The sequence below is a fragment of the Mytilus galloprovincialis genome, chromosome 12, assembly GCF_965363235.1.
Source record: "Mytilus galloprovincialis chromosome 12, xbMytGall1.hap1.1, whole genome shotgun sequence".
Lineage (NCBI taxonomy): Eukaryota > Metazoa > Mollusca > Bivalvia > Mytilida > Mytilidae > Mytilus > Mytilus galloprovincialis.
In genome coordinates, this window is record NC_134849.1 from 12,231,220 (window position 1) to 12,248,201 (window position 16,982).

Below are 16,982 nucleotides of genomic sequence, written 5' to 3' on the forward strand. Positions count from 1 at the left end.
ATTTAGTTGTTCAAAGATAAATTCAGAACAGAATTTAACCAAAAATATGACAAAAGTACAGAAGTTAATTCTCGTGTCGAAATCTTCTAAAGCTACCATGATCGAGAAAATTATTATTTCTTTTGTCTCTCATCCAATTAACAACCGATTTTAACTACTTAAAAAGTAACAGAAAAAAGTTTCAAACTTCGTAAGGGCATATTAAACTATAATCACCATGAGTATTACAAGATTAAGAATGATCAATTGATTATACATAACTTTTACCAAAATTTAAAGGAAAAATAAAATCCTATGACGTTGCAATGACAGTGTACGTTCTTCTTATCATGATCACACATGGTGTACCATTCAACTGTTTTTTTATTGGATATGACGCGATCACGTGTTTCAAAGGTTAATTTACGTATCTGACGACTTGTTTCTATTTCTAGGTATATTGACGCTATGTTTCTATTTCTAGGTATATTGACGCTATGTTTCTATTTCTAGGTATATTGACGCTATGTTTCTAATGATACGTATATTGGTGGTCAATATGAAAATGTTACTAAATTTAGATTAACTAGAACACACCCGCGAAATCGCGGGCATTTAGAGCTTGATTGAAAGTATGTACACTATCACAGCTGTAGGGAGAATTTTTGTAAAAGTTTTATGTCTGGAGGATTTCAGAAAAGGTATCAAAATTCATAGGTACTTGGAGACAGGACAATTTTTTTAAGCCCTCCTCCCTTTTTCAGATTTCAAGAACTTTATGTTAAATGCAGACGATAAGAATATAAGCCCGAATGCCAATGCAACAAGCTATGAAGTTTCAAATAATGATATTCTCAATACCATGTTAAAATTCTTGTAAAATACAATGTATATCTACCTGTTAGATTATTTTGACACTCGAACTAACTTCGTCCTCGATCAATATAATCTGAGCAGGTCCATATATATAACGTATTGACCTCGTCAGAGTCAATAATTTATAGATATAATTTTGTTTGGACCAGCTGGAACATAATTGAATTTAAAACCTGCACAGATGCCGACTGTAACAGTCTTCTTCAATGTATAGTAAAATCGACAAATATCAGTTAAACAGCTGTTAAATAGACATACACATCTATAAAATGTAAAAACAATATTTTAATAATTTATAGAAAACCACAATGACAATAATATGTTTACCAGCATTAGGATGTACCTGTTTAAAATTGGGTGAGTTTTGTTTGTCGACCATCATTTTGTAATCGGAGACCATGATTGCCATGATTTATTGGCAAATCACATTATCTCTGCCGGAATTCGTTCCCGAGACCTTTGTGTTACAAGGATAGACCAACTGGCAAAAATCCCTTGCCAAAATGGGGCGTCGGGAGCTGTACGGGATGTACAAATACACAGCCACGTCCGATCAGACAGGGGATGCCTTGTTTGGAGAGAGCAGTATTGATTTAAAAAGACAAACATTATTAACTGTTGAGATATTTTACCTTTTTATAATTTCAGAATTAAAAAGAAGATAGTAATCATAAGTATAATATCCTACATGACAATCTGTAATTTGTTCTGGGCCTTAAACAACGAATTCTCGAATAATGGAGACCGACTTCCAGTTGTTGAAAATGCTGAGACAGTGGAAGGAAAATATAACAAACAGAGAAAGTCACACCATGTAGACATCAATCAAACGGAAAATATTTCTTACCCTTTCAGTTGTCCAGAAAATTACAACCCTGACGCATATCCGGGACGTATAGCAGAGGACATCCTTTGCATGGTATGTAAACTCTATCTGTGACGGGTGCCATGTGTGCAACAGGAACTGCTATGGAATTATTGGGGTATATGGATTTATTCTCATTTTTTTTTAATGTTAGTATAAAAAAAGAAGATTGCCAATGAGACAAATCTCCACAAGAAACCAAATGACACAGAACTTAAAAACTATAGGTCACGATACGGCCTTCAACAATGAGCAAATATCATACCGCATAGTCAGCTATAAAAGACCCCAAAATGACTGCAATTTCTAGGTACAAGTGTTTTCTGACTAGTTTGTCGTTGTGTATTTTTTATACCATGACAATGTCAATTTTTCTTCGACTTATTAGTTTTGAATATCCCCTCAGTATTGTTCGCCTCTTTTTGGTTTTAATATATATATTATATATACAATAATCATTTATGATGACTATATATTTGCTTAAAACTTTTTTCAGCCCAGACTTGTTGTTTTCTGATTACACTGTAAACTAATTTAAAACACATACATTTTATACTTACAGAAAAGACCTAAGTTTTTAGAAAATATGAAGAATCCCTGTTGGAAAGAGAAAGACAGAATGCGCTGCTTACCATACTTTCAAATTGTAGGCGTATGTAGGTCTGGTGTTGCTGATCTGTATAATCGAATGTTAATGCACCCTAAAATTGTGGGTAATACAGGACCGCACTCAAGGGAAACTGACTTCTGGTCATGGAAACGATATGGTCTAAGTAAGTTTAATAAAATCGAATGTTAATGCACCCTAACATTGTGGGAAACACGCGAAACTGACTTCTGGTCATGGAAACACTATGGTCTATGTAAGTCTAATAAAAGTATTCTGACGATTTTTCCAACAACCAATTTTACAACTACATGTAAGGTCAGTCTACAAGTTGATATGAAAACAAGAAGTCACTGTGGTATGATTGACAATGAAACAGCTCTCCACACAACAAATAACTAGGAAGGTAAGCAATTATAAGTCACCGTACGGACTTCAACAATGAGCTAATTTTTCGATTGATTGCTGTTTGATCAACGTACAGTGGAAAATATTACATGCATGCCTAGGACAGCCATTTAACGAATTTATTATGTAACAACTCTTTCGACTCGGACCGTTTGAGATATGTTTTTCTATTTTGGGAAATTCTATGATGACCTCGATAAGTCATTAAACAACTGTTGTTGTTTGATTGCTGTCTCATTGACGTTTCCATCACAAGTCTTAGTTTTTTTTAAGGAAGTTCGCTACACAGTTTCAAAATAACAAGCTTTTCATAACACTAGTATATGTTGCTAGGGGTTTAATAAAGGAATAAAAAAGCAAAAAATAAATAAATAGACCATTGTGCTTGTTTTTGAGATATTAGCCATTGAAATTTTGATTTTTCATATCTTTATCATTGACAAGTTAAAGTTCTAAAGCTATTAAAAAATTACAAAGATTTTATAAGACTTTTACAGATGAATTATATGTCACATACTTATGTGTGTATACATATAAAAGATTTATAAAAAGAAAAATGGGGGTCAAAGGGCAAAATCTTTTAAAGCATTTCAAGCGAACATCCTTAATGATTTTCTCTGTAAATCATTTTCGTTAAATTTCTTACGTTGATAAATATGTATTTTCGCGGGAAATTGGCAACAGTATCAAACTCCCTATTTTACATGAGTAACCATTTAACTTCAAAAGAGGGGAGTGTATGCTTTTTGTATGATCGAGCCAGAAAAGATTTTCATCGCTGTCAATCATTTTTTTTTCTTTTTCAAAATTTAACACTATATAATATCTTTTTTTCGTCATCTGCTTCAACAGAATATTTTTTTCATCAAATTGGGGATCAGAATATTTTATTCAGGGAAAAACATAACCCTCCCTTGAAATATCATGGTCTTTCCCTTATGCTTGTATGAATAACACTATTGATTCTTTTTAATAAAATAATGTATGGTTGAAAATTACATTTTCAATTAATTTAGGTTTCTTCGACATCCGACTTATCAACTATGGTGATTTCTATACTCTGTCAGATTTTAGCAACTTCTTTGAACAAATACAGAGAAGAAGTAAAGAAGAAAATAAATACGATCTCATAACAGGTATTTAACATTGTGATGCAAACGTTAAATTAACGTTGCAATGGACTTGTTCTCTGAAGAAATCTTAACCTTAACACTTTCACTAAAATAAATTTGGCTCGTTTGATTTTCATTAAATTTTTGTCAAATTATTTACTTTGACCCTTTAACAAAAATATAAAAATTTAAAAAATTTTGAACCAACCGTTTTGTCAGAAAAATTACACTGGTTATATAGCAGTTTGACAACCACCAATTTTGATCATTGAGAAGCTTAATATTCCTTTTACAACACAACGTAATTAAAACGTTTAGCTGACTTTACAGAGTTATCTCCCTGTAGTGTTAGGTACCACCTTAAGCCCCAGTTACACTGTCACGTTTCAAGAGCTACGTTTTACTACGTTTTGAAAGCGTAGCGAAACGGGAATATACGTGACGAAGCGTATCGAAACGTAGTGATTCTTTATTCAAAACGGGACCTGCCCTGTATGTTTTGAAAATTCAACAACAAACGCAGCGATAATTGTAACGGATTAGACACCTAGAAATACGTAGCAAAGCTTAACGGAACATAAAACAAAACCACAGGCACTTGTCTCAGAAAAAATTTCCTATATAAGGTATATAGGAAATTTTTTTCTGAGACAAGTGCGTGCCTGTGAACAAAACGTGCTAACTACGTATTGAAACGTATCAATGGGTGATGGAAACGTGTTTTCTACACGTACTAATACGTAGCAAAACGTGATTAGAACGTTGCACAAACCTAGTAAAACCTAGTTGAAACGTAGCATTTAAAAACGTAGTTTAAAGTGACAGTATGACTGGGGCTTTACTTCAAATGAAAGTTACATAGTAAAAGACTAGTGATAAATATTATCGTATTACAACTATTTGACACTGGACATTAAACAAACTTGTAGCTAAAGGCAATATCTTTAGTTAGCTTGCTTGTTAGCTGAACAATGAAGTCATTGTTAAGTCAGGTAAACTACCCCCTTTAAGAGTAGACTAGTATAGCAGATAACCAATCTATCTGTCTGTTGAACTAGTCTACGTCGAAAGGAGGGTAGTATACCTGACCTAACAATGACTTCACGTTTCAGCTTACAAGCAAGCTAACCACAGGTATTACCTTTGTCTACTCACTTAATAAAATCGACTGTAAAAGTATTATTCTAAAAGTGGTATTTCATGCACGATCTTTTACAAGTAGCAGCATTTTAAAATTTGAGACAAGAAATATATATTATATCACATGAACAAACTAATTCTTATATAGAACTTAGAAGGTGTGGTATGAGTGCCAATGAGACGACTCTCAATCCAAGTCACAATGTGTAAAATGTACAGCATTGTAGGTTAAAGTATGGCCTTCACCAAAGAGCCTTGAGTCACACCGAACATCAAGTTATTAAGGGCCCCACCACAATTTAAACAGAAAAATCAACAGTCTATAATCTCTATAAAAAACAAGAAAAGAGAAAAACCATGTTGTCACCATCTTACCGTGTTTATATATCTCAACTTGTACGATTCGCTCGTGTATGTAACAATGTTTTAGATTTTAACGAGAGAAATTTATGTATTACTGAAAAATTATTACACCAGGGTTTTCGATATCACAAACTAGTCAAAACATTTACTAAATTTTATCATCGGTATAAGGACATCATTCGTAAATATAGCTCAGCATGCAGACTTCTTATACGTTCAGGTATTTATTATTATTTATTTATTATTAAGAAGGGATATAGTTACGATACTGTTGTCAGTTCATTAAAGATTGCATATTTTGGCGTTTGGTCTTTGCATCGGAACTAAACACATTTTTTATTAATAAACCAGTTGTTGGCATGACACGGGTTATGTTCTTCTCATGTATGTTATTATGGTATGATACTAAACCCCTAACGGGAGTTAGTATGGCGTTCACTGAACTAGTATATATTTGTTTAGGGGCCAGCTGAAGGACGCATCCGGGTGCGGGAATTTCTCGCTACAGTGAATACCTGTTGATGACCCTCTGTTGTTGTTTTTTTTTATGGTCGGGTAGTTGTCTCTATGACACATTCCCCATTTCCATTCTCAATTTTATTATGTTTTCTGGTCTGTGCGTCCGTCTTTTTGTTCGTTCGTTCGTCTGTTCGTTCGTTTGTCCGTCTTCATGTGAAGGTTTTTGGTCGAGGTCAGGATAAAGTTTTTAATCGAGTCAGTTTTTGATGAAGTTAAAGTCCAATCAACTATCAACTTGAACTTAGTACACATGTTCCCTATAATATGATTTTTTCTAATTTTATTTTCTTATAAGTTCAGGTATTTCACATCCATTTTTTTATGGAAATATTCTTTATAAAGCACAAAAATGTCAGTATTCACCTAAGAAACTAACAAAACCTTTAAATAGACTTATTAAGAAGGGATATAGTTACGATACTGTTGTCAGGTCATTAAAGATTGCATATTTTGGCGTTAATGTTGATTCACTTATAGGGTCTTTGCATCGGAACTAAACACATTTCTTCAAAAAACAGTTGTTGGCATGACATGGGTTATGTTCTTGTCCATTCGTTTTTGATGCGTTTTGTTATTTGATTTTGCCATGTGTTTATGGACTTTCCGAATTGATTTTCCTCTGAGTTCAGTATTTTTGTGATTTTACTTTTTTCTCATATATGTTATTATGGTATGATACTAAACCCCTAACGGGAAGGATTGTGCCTGATATTCATATGATGAAATCATAATCTTTCAATCAGTTTAATTGAAGTCTGGAGCTGGCATGTCAGTTAACCGCTAGTAGTCTGTTGTTATTTATATATTATTGTCATTTTGTATATTTTCTTTGGTTACATCTTCTGACATCAGACTCGGACTTCTCTTGAACTGAAATTTAAATGTGCGTATAGTTATACGTTTACTTTTCTACATTGGCTAGGGGTATAGGGGGAGGGTTGAGATCTCACAAACATGTTTAACCCCGCCGCATGTTTGCACCTGTCCCAAGTCAGAAGCCTCTGGCCTTTGTAAGTCTTGGTTTATTTTAATTTTAGTTTCTTGTGTACAATTTGGAAATTAGTATGGCGTTCATTGTCACTAAACTAGTATATATTTGTTTAGGGGCCAGCTAAAGGACGTTTGTCTGTTCGTTCGTTCGTCTGTTCGTCCGTTCGTCCCTCTTCATGTTAAGGTTTTTGGTCGAGGTCAGAATAAAGTCTTTGGTCGAGGTAGTATTTGATGAAGTTAAAGTCCAATCAACTTGAACTTAGTACACTATGATATGATCTTTTCTAATTTTAATGCCAAATTAGAGTTTTAACCCCATTTTCACGGTCCACTGAGCAAAGAAAATGATATTACGGATGGGGCATCCGTGTACTGAGGACACATATTCTTGTTTTCTGTTCGATTTAGGTTTAAGGAATTATTAACTAAAACATCATATTCATTATAGGTCATGCCGATTCCATGGATTTTTGGCAAGCTTTTGACTGGCGAAAAATACCACAGAACAATCCAAAGTCTACTGCACCAACATATACCACACCTGACTTAATAAAACATATCAACACAAATATCAAAATCATCCTCATGATCAGGGATCCAGTAGAAAGGTAGGTTATTAAATAAAAGCAACAGTAGTACCCCAATATCAAAATCATTCTTATGATCAGGGATCCAGTAGAAAGGTTGGTTATTAGATAAATAGATTAGACTGTTGGTTTTTCCGTTTGAATGGTTTTAAATTACTAATTTTGGGGGCCTTTTATAGCTTGCTGTTCGGTATGAGCCAAGGCTCCGTGTTGAAGGCCGTACCGTGACCTATAATGGTTTACTTTTATAAATTGTTATTTAATGGAGAGTTTTCTCATTGACACGCATACCACATCTTCCTATATCTACTAACAGTAGTATAATTACAGCTTATAAATAGTAATAAATCAATTGAGCGAAAACAAATCTGGGTTACAGACTAAATCCGAGGGAACACATGTCGAACTATAAGAGAAAACCTACGGAACAAGTCAACAGAAAGACTGAATTGCCACAAAAACAATCGGAAAACATACAGAAACGGACTATCTGATTACGTCTACCATAGTCCTAACTTTGTACAATGTATAGGACATTCTAAGAAAAGAAGTGATGGGCTGAACCTGGTTTTATGGCTAGCCTGATTAACGACCACGAATACATGTAAAGTATTGGGATCATTTACTATATAATATGAAGGAATATTTGAGACTTTGGAGTATATCACTTTGTCCAGCTTCATGATATATGAGTAAGGCAGAGACATTAGAGCTGTTTTCCTATAAATGCTTGTAGTTAAAAGATAAAACATTTTGCTCAAGCATTAATTATTATTGACATCTGCAATCAGTTGATATTCATTACACTTTACATTCAATAACATTAAGTGTGAACCCTACAGCTGAAATATTCATGTCACTTGGTTACTTTTGGGTTGCTATCTCATTTATGAATTGTCGACATCTACTTTCATTAATATGTCAATTCAGAAATTTAACAAATCAACGTTGTACCATGATCGATCAGTGACATTTATGCCTCGTGTTATCTCAATGGGTCAATATTATTAAGTACTTATATATAAAATTGAGAATGTGTCAAGGAGACAACAACCCGACCATAGAACAGACAACAGCAGAAGGTCACCAATTGGTCTTCAATGCAGCGAAGAAGTCCTTAACTGGCCCCTAAACAAATATCTATACTAAAACAGTGATAATGGACGCTATACTAAACTCCGAATTATACACAAGAAACTAAAATTGAAAATTATATATGTTGATTTGAAATATCATTGGAGGACATATTATTGTGGAAAGTGGAACACAAGATGCTCTAATTTATCCAAATCCAAATCCCTAACTACAGGGGTTAAAAAATCCACTAGCCCGACGCCCGGGACTAGATCATTTATGCCTCGGGCAATTAAAATGTGTAACCCGAAATGCCCGACGGACTAGTAACAAAAAAATCTTGACGTTTCCAAAAGTGGAAAATCCCTTCATTACTATTCTATGTTAGCCAATTCGATTCAATTAATAAGTCATCAGGGATTCCAAGAATTTGAACTGGTTTGTACATGTCCTGTTGTACATATTTTAAAAACAGAACACATAACTCTGGGTGGCCCAGTATCATGTGTTGATTGCAATTCTCGTACTTTAAATATCGATTTCTCATACCATGGCCTGGGGTATTGTACATTGCTTATGCCGAGATTTCCAATTAACGGTATTTGGGGATATGATGTATTGATCGGTACTGACCTGTCTTGTCGCAAAGCACTTGAGCACGAAACCATGCAACAAATTATTTCTTAATATTTTAGTACGGGAACACCAGGAACTTCGTCAGTTTCAAAACGAAAAACGGTAGATGACGGGAGTAACGAGGCTGAAAATTCATCCCCAAAAAATGCTAAATACGATAGGGAAAAGCCTCGGAAAAAATAGAGTGTCCAGGACAGCGGCTGCCAAGTCGCACACACCCTATGAAGTTCATCAGTTTTAAAACAAAAAATGGTAGATAGAGGGGGTAACGAGACTGAAAATTCATCCCCCAAAAATGCAAAATACGACCGGGAAAAGTGGGGAAAAAATTATAGTGTCCAAGACAGCAAACTTGCCAAGTCTTTAGGGCGAGACTCACACATTTTCATGCTTATTTGGCGGCATTTTCCTTTGTTTTTTCTCTTTGATCATTACAATTTGGCAAAAAAATCACGCATTTACTTCCTGAGAATTTGGCAGAACTGGGATACAATGATTCCCCTCGAAGGTTGGCTGTTGCTGATGAAAAAAACAGACGATGCTCTGTGAATATTACCGTTAGTTGCCCAAAGCATGCCAATAAAAAGTCTGCTTTGAATGTAGGAACAACTAAGTTAGGTTAAGCACCAACACAAAATATTAAATACAGTGTATAATGTCTCCTTCAAAACAAAGGACACCCACTTTGTATTATGCAGCAAACTCTGATTTGCTGATTTGCAGCATCGTCTGATTTTTAAGGCATACTAGGGCTAGCAGGTCAGTTTTGATGGACTTGCAGTTCTTCCAACAGGGCTAGTAAAAACCTGCTGCCATAAGTCCTGGGCTAGTTAGCTGTAACAATTTTTTTTAACCCCTGCCTAACTACCACTTATCTGATTTTTCATTTATGTATATATATATACATTGCTGTTGTTTATTCTATTGTCGGGTTGTTGTCGCTTTTACACATTCCCCTTTTCCTTTCTCAATTTTACACTTTCATATGTTTTATTCCCAACTGTTGTATAAATAACAGGTACATAAGTATTTTTTATGTTCCATTTATGGGCATTATGTTTTCTGGTCTGTGCGTCCGTCCGTCTGTTCGTTCGTCCGTCCGTTCGTCCCGTTTCAGGTTAAAGTTTTGGTTAAAGTTTTTGGTCGAGGTAGTTTTTGATGAAGTTGAAGTTTGATCAACTTGAAACTTAGTAAACATGTTCCCTCTGATATGATCTTTCTAATTTTAATACCAAATTAGAAAATTTATCCCATTTTCATGGTCCACTGAACATAAAAAATGATAATGCAGATGGGGCATCAGTGTACTTGGGACACATTCTTATTTGCTCTATTTTAAATGTACAAATAAATTCTCCTGTTACCCACCTCTGTCAATGTTGACCAATCTGGATATTTCTATTTACATAAAAGAGGGAAGAAAGATACCCGAGGGACAGTCAAACGCGTAACATTTCATTTTGGGGTCCTCGTGTCGATCCGCGTTTAAACTATGACGATTTCTTTGAAAACATAGACACGATTTAGATTTTAACAAGTTCAGTTTCAAGAGTTGGGTGTAAATCTCAGGATACAACAATATAATATGTACATTGTATATTTAAACAGATTATACAGTCAATATATCCACGACAAAAGATTTATTATCCGGGAACTGGAACCAGATAGAAACATTCCGGATGACTTGTATGTAAGAAGAGTAAGTGAACAGAAGGTAAACCCCGAAACATTCGAAGAATACGTCAAATCATCAATAGATTTATACAAAAATTGCACCAGGGAATACGGAACACGTGGTTGTTTGTATGGAATGCGAATATTTTATAACAAGAGGGTAACATTTCATAATTTAATAATAAAATTGAGAATGGAAATGGTGAATGTGTTAAAGAGACACGAACCCAACCATAGAGTAGAAAACAGACCAAGACCACCAATGGGGCTTCATTACTTACAGCCAGAAAATTCCGCACTCGGAAAAAATGTTTAAGACAAATTCTCTTCTAGCGATTCCCTAATGCACTTGTTATTCTTAGTAAACCATAAAGGTGCCGAAATTATCAAAACTATTAAGAAAAAGTACGAAAAGGAGAACAGGGAGCGTGTTAAAATGGACAGATTGTTCAAAGTTCATAAGACAAACAATACTACACAAAACAATTAAGAATTACCAAATTTTGTTTTTAATTAAGATAAAACCAAATTCAACATACTACCGTATCAAGATGCTCAATAGACAAAACCAGCTCAATAGAATTTTTTCCTTCAGTATAAAAACTCTGATAAAATTGTATACATGAAGAAGATTATTTTTTTTTTAATTTTGGGTTCTTGTATTATCAACAAATTGTACATTCTGTTTTCTTAGACAAGTTTTAACATTTACATATAGACATGACTTTTCATACTTAATTATAAGTAATATACTCTACAGCTTCCATTAGTAGCGGGATTGTATAACGAATTCCTTAAAAACTGGTTAAAAGTTTTTAAAAAGGAACAGTTTCTCATAATAAATTTCGAAGACTACATCAAGGATACCGGCGGAGTGATGGCAAAAGTGTTTGCATTTTTGGATGTTGGTAGGTATTTATGTTAAGACCTTAACACCTTGAATAATTTATGAAATAGCAATTATCTAAATCAACGTATGACACCTGAGAATGGAAATGGTGAACATGTCAAAGAGACAACCCGACCATAGAGCAGGCAACAGCCGAACGCCACCAATGGGTCGTCAATGCAGCGAGAAAATCCCGCACCCGGAAGTGGTTCTCATCTGGCTCCTAAATAAAATTGTTCTATTTCAGTGGCGGGGTTAAATATGTTTTGTGAGATCCCCCTATACCTCTAGCCAATTTAGAATAAAGCATTTATAATTACAATCTGAATAAAGGACATATTCAGTGTCCACGATTCGCTTATTACAATGATCTGACAACATTTCGCTCTCCTTTCTGTTCTAGTATTATACCATCAGCCAATGCAATTCTTGTCTCCAAAGGTGTTTAAAACATATGCCATCCAAAGCAAATAAAGACTGTTTCATCGTTTGTTACAAATAACTTTTAAGAACATCAGCTATAAATAAACTCATTATAGATACCAGGACTAAATTGTGTATATACGCTATTACCGATTCGTAGATAAAGTGTGCGATATGTAGATAAAGTATGCGATACGTAGGGTAAAGTGTGCGATACGTTAATAAAGTTTCTTTGAAATTTTTTTACTTGAAATTATAGCTTGTATACTTAATGCAATACACTTATGAAAAGAAAGTAGGGGTAAGTAGGTAAATTTATTATTGTCCCTATACATGGATTTAACTAAAACTGAGACAAAAACAAAACAAAAGCAGCTAGCGTCCATTAGAGATAACATAATTTTGATATTTGTTCTGTGAACATTGTTCCATTGGTTTAATCAATCGACCTATATAAGTGATACATGTAGTCTTAATCAATTATTATTTTTCAGACTCTGTAGACGAATCCACCATTACTAAGATGTCGTGTAGTAAGAAAATTCACGTGCCCATTTTTAATTCAAAAGTGTTGCCAATGTTAGACAGTACAAAGACGTTACTTCGAAGATTTTACGAGAAAAGCCAAGTTGGACTTCAAAATCTACTGAAAAAATATAAAATAGAAATGAGTATAAAACCGATAATGGTGAATGGCAAAGCTATTGACTGTTCAAAACATTATATTTCAAATGAAAGAGAACTTTGATAAAAACCTTGGTAAACCGTGAAATGGAAAGAAATAATGATATTTGTGCATGCGTGTAGGTTGTAATTGTACATCATATTATACGGTCCGACGATAAACAGACTGTGCCAAAGATGTAAGAGATAAAGATAGTAAAATTTTGCATTCAACTTTACCTTGTTGAACTATAACGAAAATAGAAAGAATAATAAATTTATCTCTTTTACTGTCAGAAATGTTACTAATTTACTTCCTTCAACATAGAAAGCGCAAACAATTACGAATTGACAAAGGTTAAAAGTAGGCAAAAACAAATATTTCCAAAAGTCGAAAGTTTCACTGTATAAATAATTAAACTGGCATATATGAATATATATTTATTTTTCTTCTAAGCTGAACGGGAGATTAAGGAAGAAATGGACGAAAGACGATGAAGTTTTAATTAGTAATGCTTTAAATAAACTTTATATAGTAGCTTGCTCATTCAAATCTAGCTACGTTCTAAACCAAGTGTCTTTAGAAATTTTCAATCTATAGAGCTTAGTATTTTCAGAATATTTTCAACAAAGTATAAGAGATCTGTTATTAACCTAAATTCTTTTTTAGTATAAGTCTTCAACTTTTAAGGTTCGTCTACATCCTTGGTTTTTCACATACTCGGCATTGAGTGTGCATTATGAAAGTAAATCCACAAAAGCGCTTCAGATGCAATAAATCTATAACGTGTTGTTTTCATTTTATTTTGGCTAGGTTTGCCTGTTTTCTGTTAATGATTGTGTTTAGCTTAACAAACGTGTTTTCATAAGAAGGAAAAGCATTTGAAAAAAATATGAAAACATCATGACCTAAACATCATGACCTGCGTGTCAACGAAAACAACATTAAGAAGAATGAAAAGATCAACAACAGGAATCTAACTTGGGCGAGAGGATATATCTAGCTTCCGACCAAGATATGACACTATTCCAATTTGAATTTTCCTTGGAGTTCGGTTTGATTTGTTTTATTTTTTCCCACTCCTTTAATTTCAGATGCATCGATTTATTGACTATATATTTGAGAAAGAAAAAAATACATGAGATACATTTAAAAAAAATTTACAGTCAGAATTTGAATATTAAACATATTAAATGGCCTTGTTAACAAATTCCGCAATAATGACGTCCCCAAGAGGTGTTCCAATCCACATGACAGGATCATCATATTGATAATCAATAGCAAGAGCATTCACCCCGGAAATCTTCGGGCCTTCTAATTTGAATGTTTTGACATTTTCCCCCTTTGAGTTCACGATGTGTATGTTCTGAGGTCTTATTTGCAATGGACATTCACTGCTGATTAAGTTGTCAAACTTGTCAACGATGAGAGACTTTCCGATCCAAGTTTCGTCGGTTGGCTTATACTTCACATATTTCTTTCCAGAAGGTTCGACGATAATTAGGTGTCCTTCGTCAGACACACAAATCTGACCACTAGCGTTTTCAGTGACATATTTCGGAACTTTAAAGATTGGTTCATTATCCATATCAAGCATGATTTCTTGTACAGGCATTCCCATTTCAGAATACTTCACGACTTTACTCCTCTGTGGACCTTCAAGGCATACAAGCAGATGTTCGTCATTTGTTACGTGAAGACCAAACGTTTTACATGGCGACAGATTTGCAAACTCTTCCATGTCAAAATCCTTCTTAACACGGATAATGGATGACGTCCCGCTGGAGCAATATAAATTGCCATATTTATTGACAGCTGTGAAAACTGGAAGAAATTTGACCATGCATTCGTCGTAAATTTGCCCGGTTCTCAGCACAAGGAGAATACGATAATTGATTGTTGTTATCCAGGCTTTACCGTCTGGTCGTATCTGAATACCGAAAATACTGGATCTGTTCGGTTCCGGTTTAAATCGACGCTCGACCTCTAACTGCGAGCGATATTTTGGTTTCTCTTCACCAGTTGGGCTGAAGTACAGGTCCTCTTCAATTTTCCCAAAACATGCCTTTACGTCGATAGATGAACTAGAAGTAAGTTTTAACGGTTTTGGAAAATCCATGTTGACCGATAATGCCATTGCATCCAATTTAGGGGTGGAATCTTTGATAAATTGTTGAACAATATCATCATCATCAGGGAGTGAACCGAAAACTAGTTTGAAATAATCCAGTTGTTTTTTAAATTTTGTAATGTTGTTCTGAATTTCTTCGCAATATTTGTCCAATTCTTGGAAATCTTTCTCTCTTTTCTTTTCTATATCAGAATTAAGTTCACTTACGGTATCATTGATGCTGGATAAAAGAACTTTTGCCCTCTCTGCCACTTCAGTTTTGTTTTCTCCCATTCGTTGGTCGTAGGTTTCTTTGTACTTAACAGCCTTTTCTATGTTTTCCTTAATAGCTTCTACTACCTTGAGCTTCGAATCTATTTTCCCCTCAAATTCCGACTTCATACTTGCTTGCAATTGCTTATCGGAGTCGGCCATTTTTAACTAATTGCTGTTATTTCTAAATAAGTGTTTAATCAGAACACATTCCCTAGTACAGCTTGCTTGTTAGAAGTCTCGCCACAGAATGACTATTCAGTAACCCACACCGTCATATGTGTACTAATTATGTTTTGTACAGCTCCTCAAATTGACTGTCAAGGTTGTCTGGTAATGACATTATACAATATTTTACGTATATCATTTTTTTGTTTGTTTTTATAAAACAATTACTTGCTTCCGATTGTGTACGTTTACGGATATTGAAAATACCCTTTCTCCGTTTCATCTTCCGACAAGTATAATGTAAAGGAAGGTTTATAGCAGTACATATAAACAGCTACATGTAGATCATCAATAAAATTGTCTTGTACACCCTTTGCTTTTAGGTGCAAATGTCCTTATGAAATACACTACATTCCTTAATTTTTAATGTAGATCGTCTATACAATTATCAGATAGTTAACCTGTCAGCTGAATTGATTTTTTTAGTGATACAAAACCATTGTTTTAGTTTGCTATTCGATATGAGCCAATGCTTCGTGTTGAAGACCGTACTTTGGCCTATAATTGTTTACTATAATAAATAGTGACTTGGATGAAGAGTTGTCTCATTGACACTCATACCAAATCTTTCACTGTTGTTGATAAAAAGTGAATGATTTGATTTTAATAGATATCTTTAATTTTCATGTATGTAGTAGTTATGTAGATGTGACAAGGGTTATAACTAGCATTATTAACACAATGACGAAATGTATTTTCGACTAAAAATATTAACCATGCACTTCAATTGATTTGTGCAAAATATTTGCCTTTTTTCATTTAGCTTTTCTGAAATGTATTTTAGAAATAGACGACTACTGCTGCAAAATTGGTATATTGAATGTTTATTCATATTTATTAAAGAACAGTTCTTTACAAACAACATAATTGTCATTTCATTCAAAATATTAATGATCACTTTTAAGAAATCATTTTTTTGTATACCGTAAAGTTTATTGAACTATTGCATGTATACGTATTAATGTTAATTTATTACTTAATAATGTTAATTCATTTATATTCATGGATACCTATTATCGTGGATATTTAATTTTGGTGTGTTAGCAAAGTCTGCATACATTCCTATTGAAAATTAATAATACGTTGAAAATTTAAATCTGTGGTTCCTGCATACCCACGAAATTCACGAAAAAATAAGTACCCAAAGAATAATCATGTATCCCCAATATTGCTTTATATAGTTTATATGATGTGAATCATGAAATTAATGTGAATGACATATTCTCAATTTCTGATATATATCAAGATTAATACCATGTGTCAAAAATAACATTAATGTCCTGTTTAGATTGAATTGAAATGAGTTAGAATCAAATGGCAAATGGCAAATGCCAAATCTAATGAATACAATGTTTGCTCAATAGAAAAAAAAAACAACATTTTTTAGTACTCATTAATTTTTAATGCTAGGAAATAAAACATGTCAAAGATTTGAGAATAATGGGATGTCTAAATGTAAAAAATATAAATGAGAATAAGTGCATAAATATAGAGAATAGAGAATGCATGTCAGTAAATACACATGTTCTAGGTTTAACTGATTGAACTGGACGTTATGTGAAATC

The 16,982-nt window shown here is 33.8% G+C and overlaps 1 protein-coding gene across 2 annotated transcripts; it reads left to right on the forward strand.

Annotated features, from left to right (window-relative positions):
* Nucleotides 1-1,509: 1,509 nt before the first annotated feature.
* On the forward strand, nt 1,510-13,098 carry LOC143055473 (carbohydrate sulfotransferase 15-like). 2 transcript variants are annotated; one of them, XM_076228622.1, is made up of 7 exons: nt 1,510-1,774; nt 2,283-2,493; nt 3,752-3,871; nt 7,308-7,467; nt 10,765-10,990; nt 11,591-11,738; nt 12,637-13,098. In XM_076228622.1, the coding sequence occupies exons 1-7, from the start codon at nt 1,544-1,546 to the stop codon at nt 12,888-12,890; spliced, it is 1,350 nt and encodes a 449-aa protein (XP_076084737.1). In that variant the 5' UTR covers nt 1,510-1,543; the 3' UTR covers nt 12,891-13,098. The 2 variants fall into 2 exon arrangements, with proteins under 2 accessions (XP_076084737.1, XP_076084738.1); XM_076228623.1 differs by having other exon boundaries at nt 10,765-10,870.
* The last annotated feature ends 3,884 nt before the right edge of the window (nt 13,099-16,982 follow it).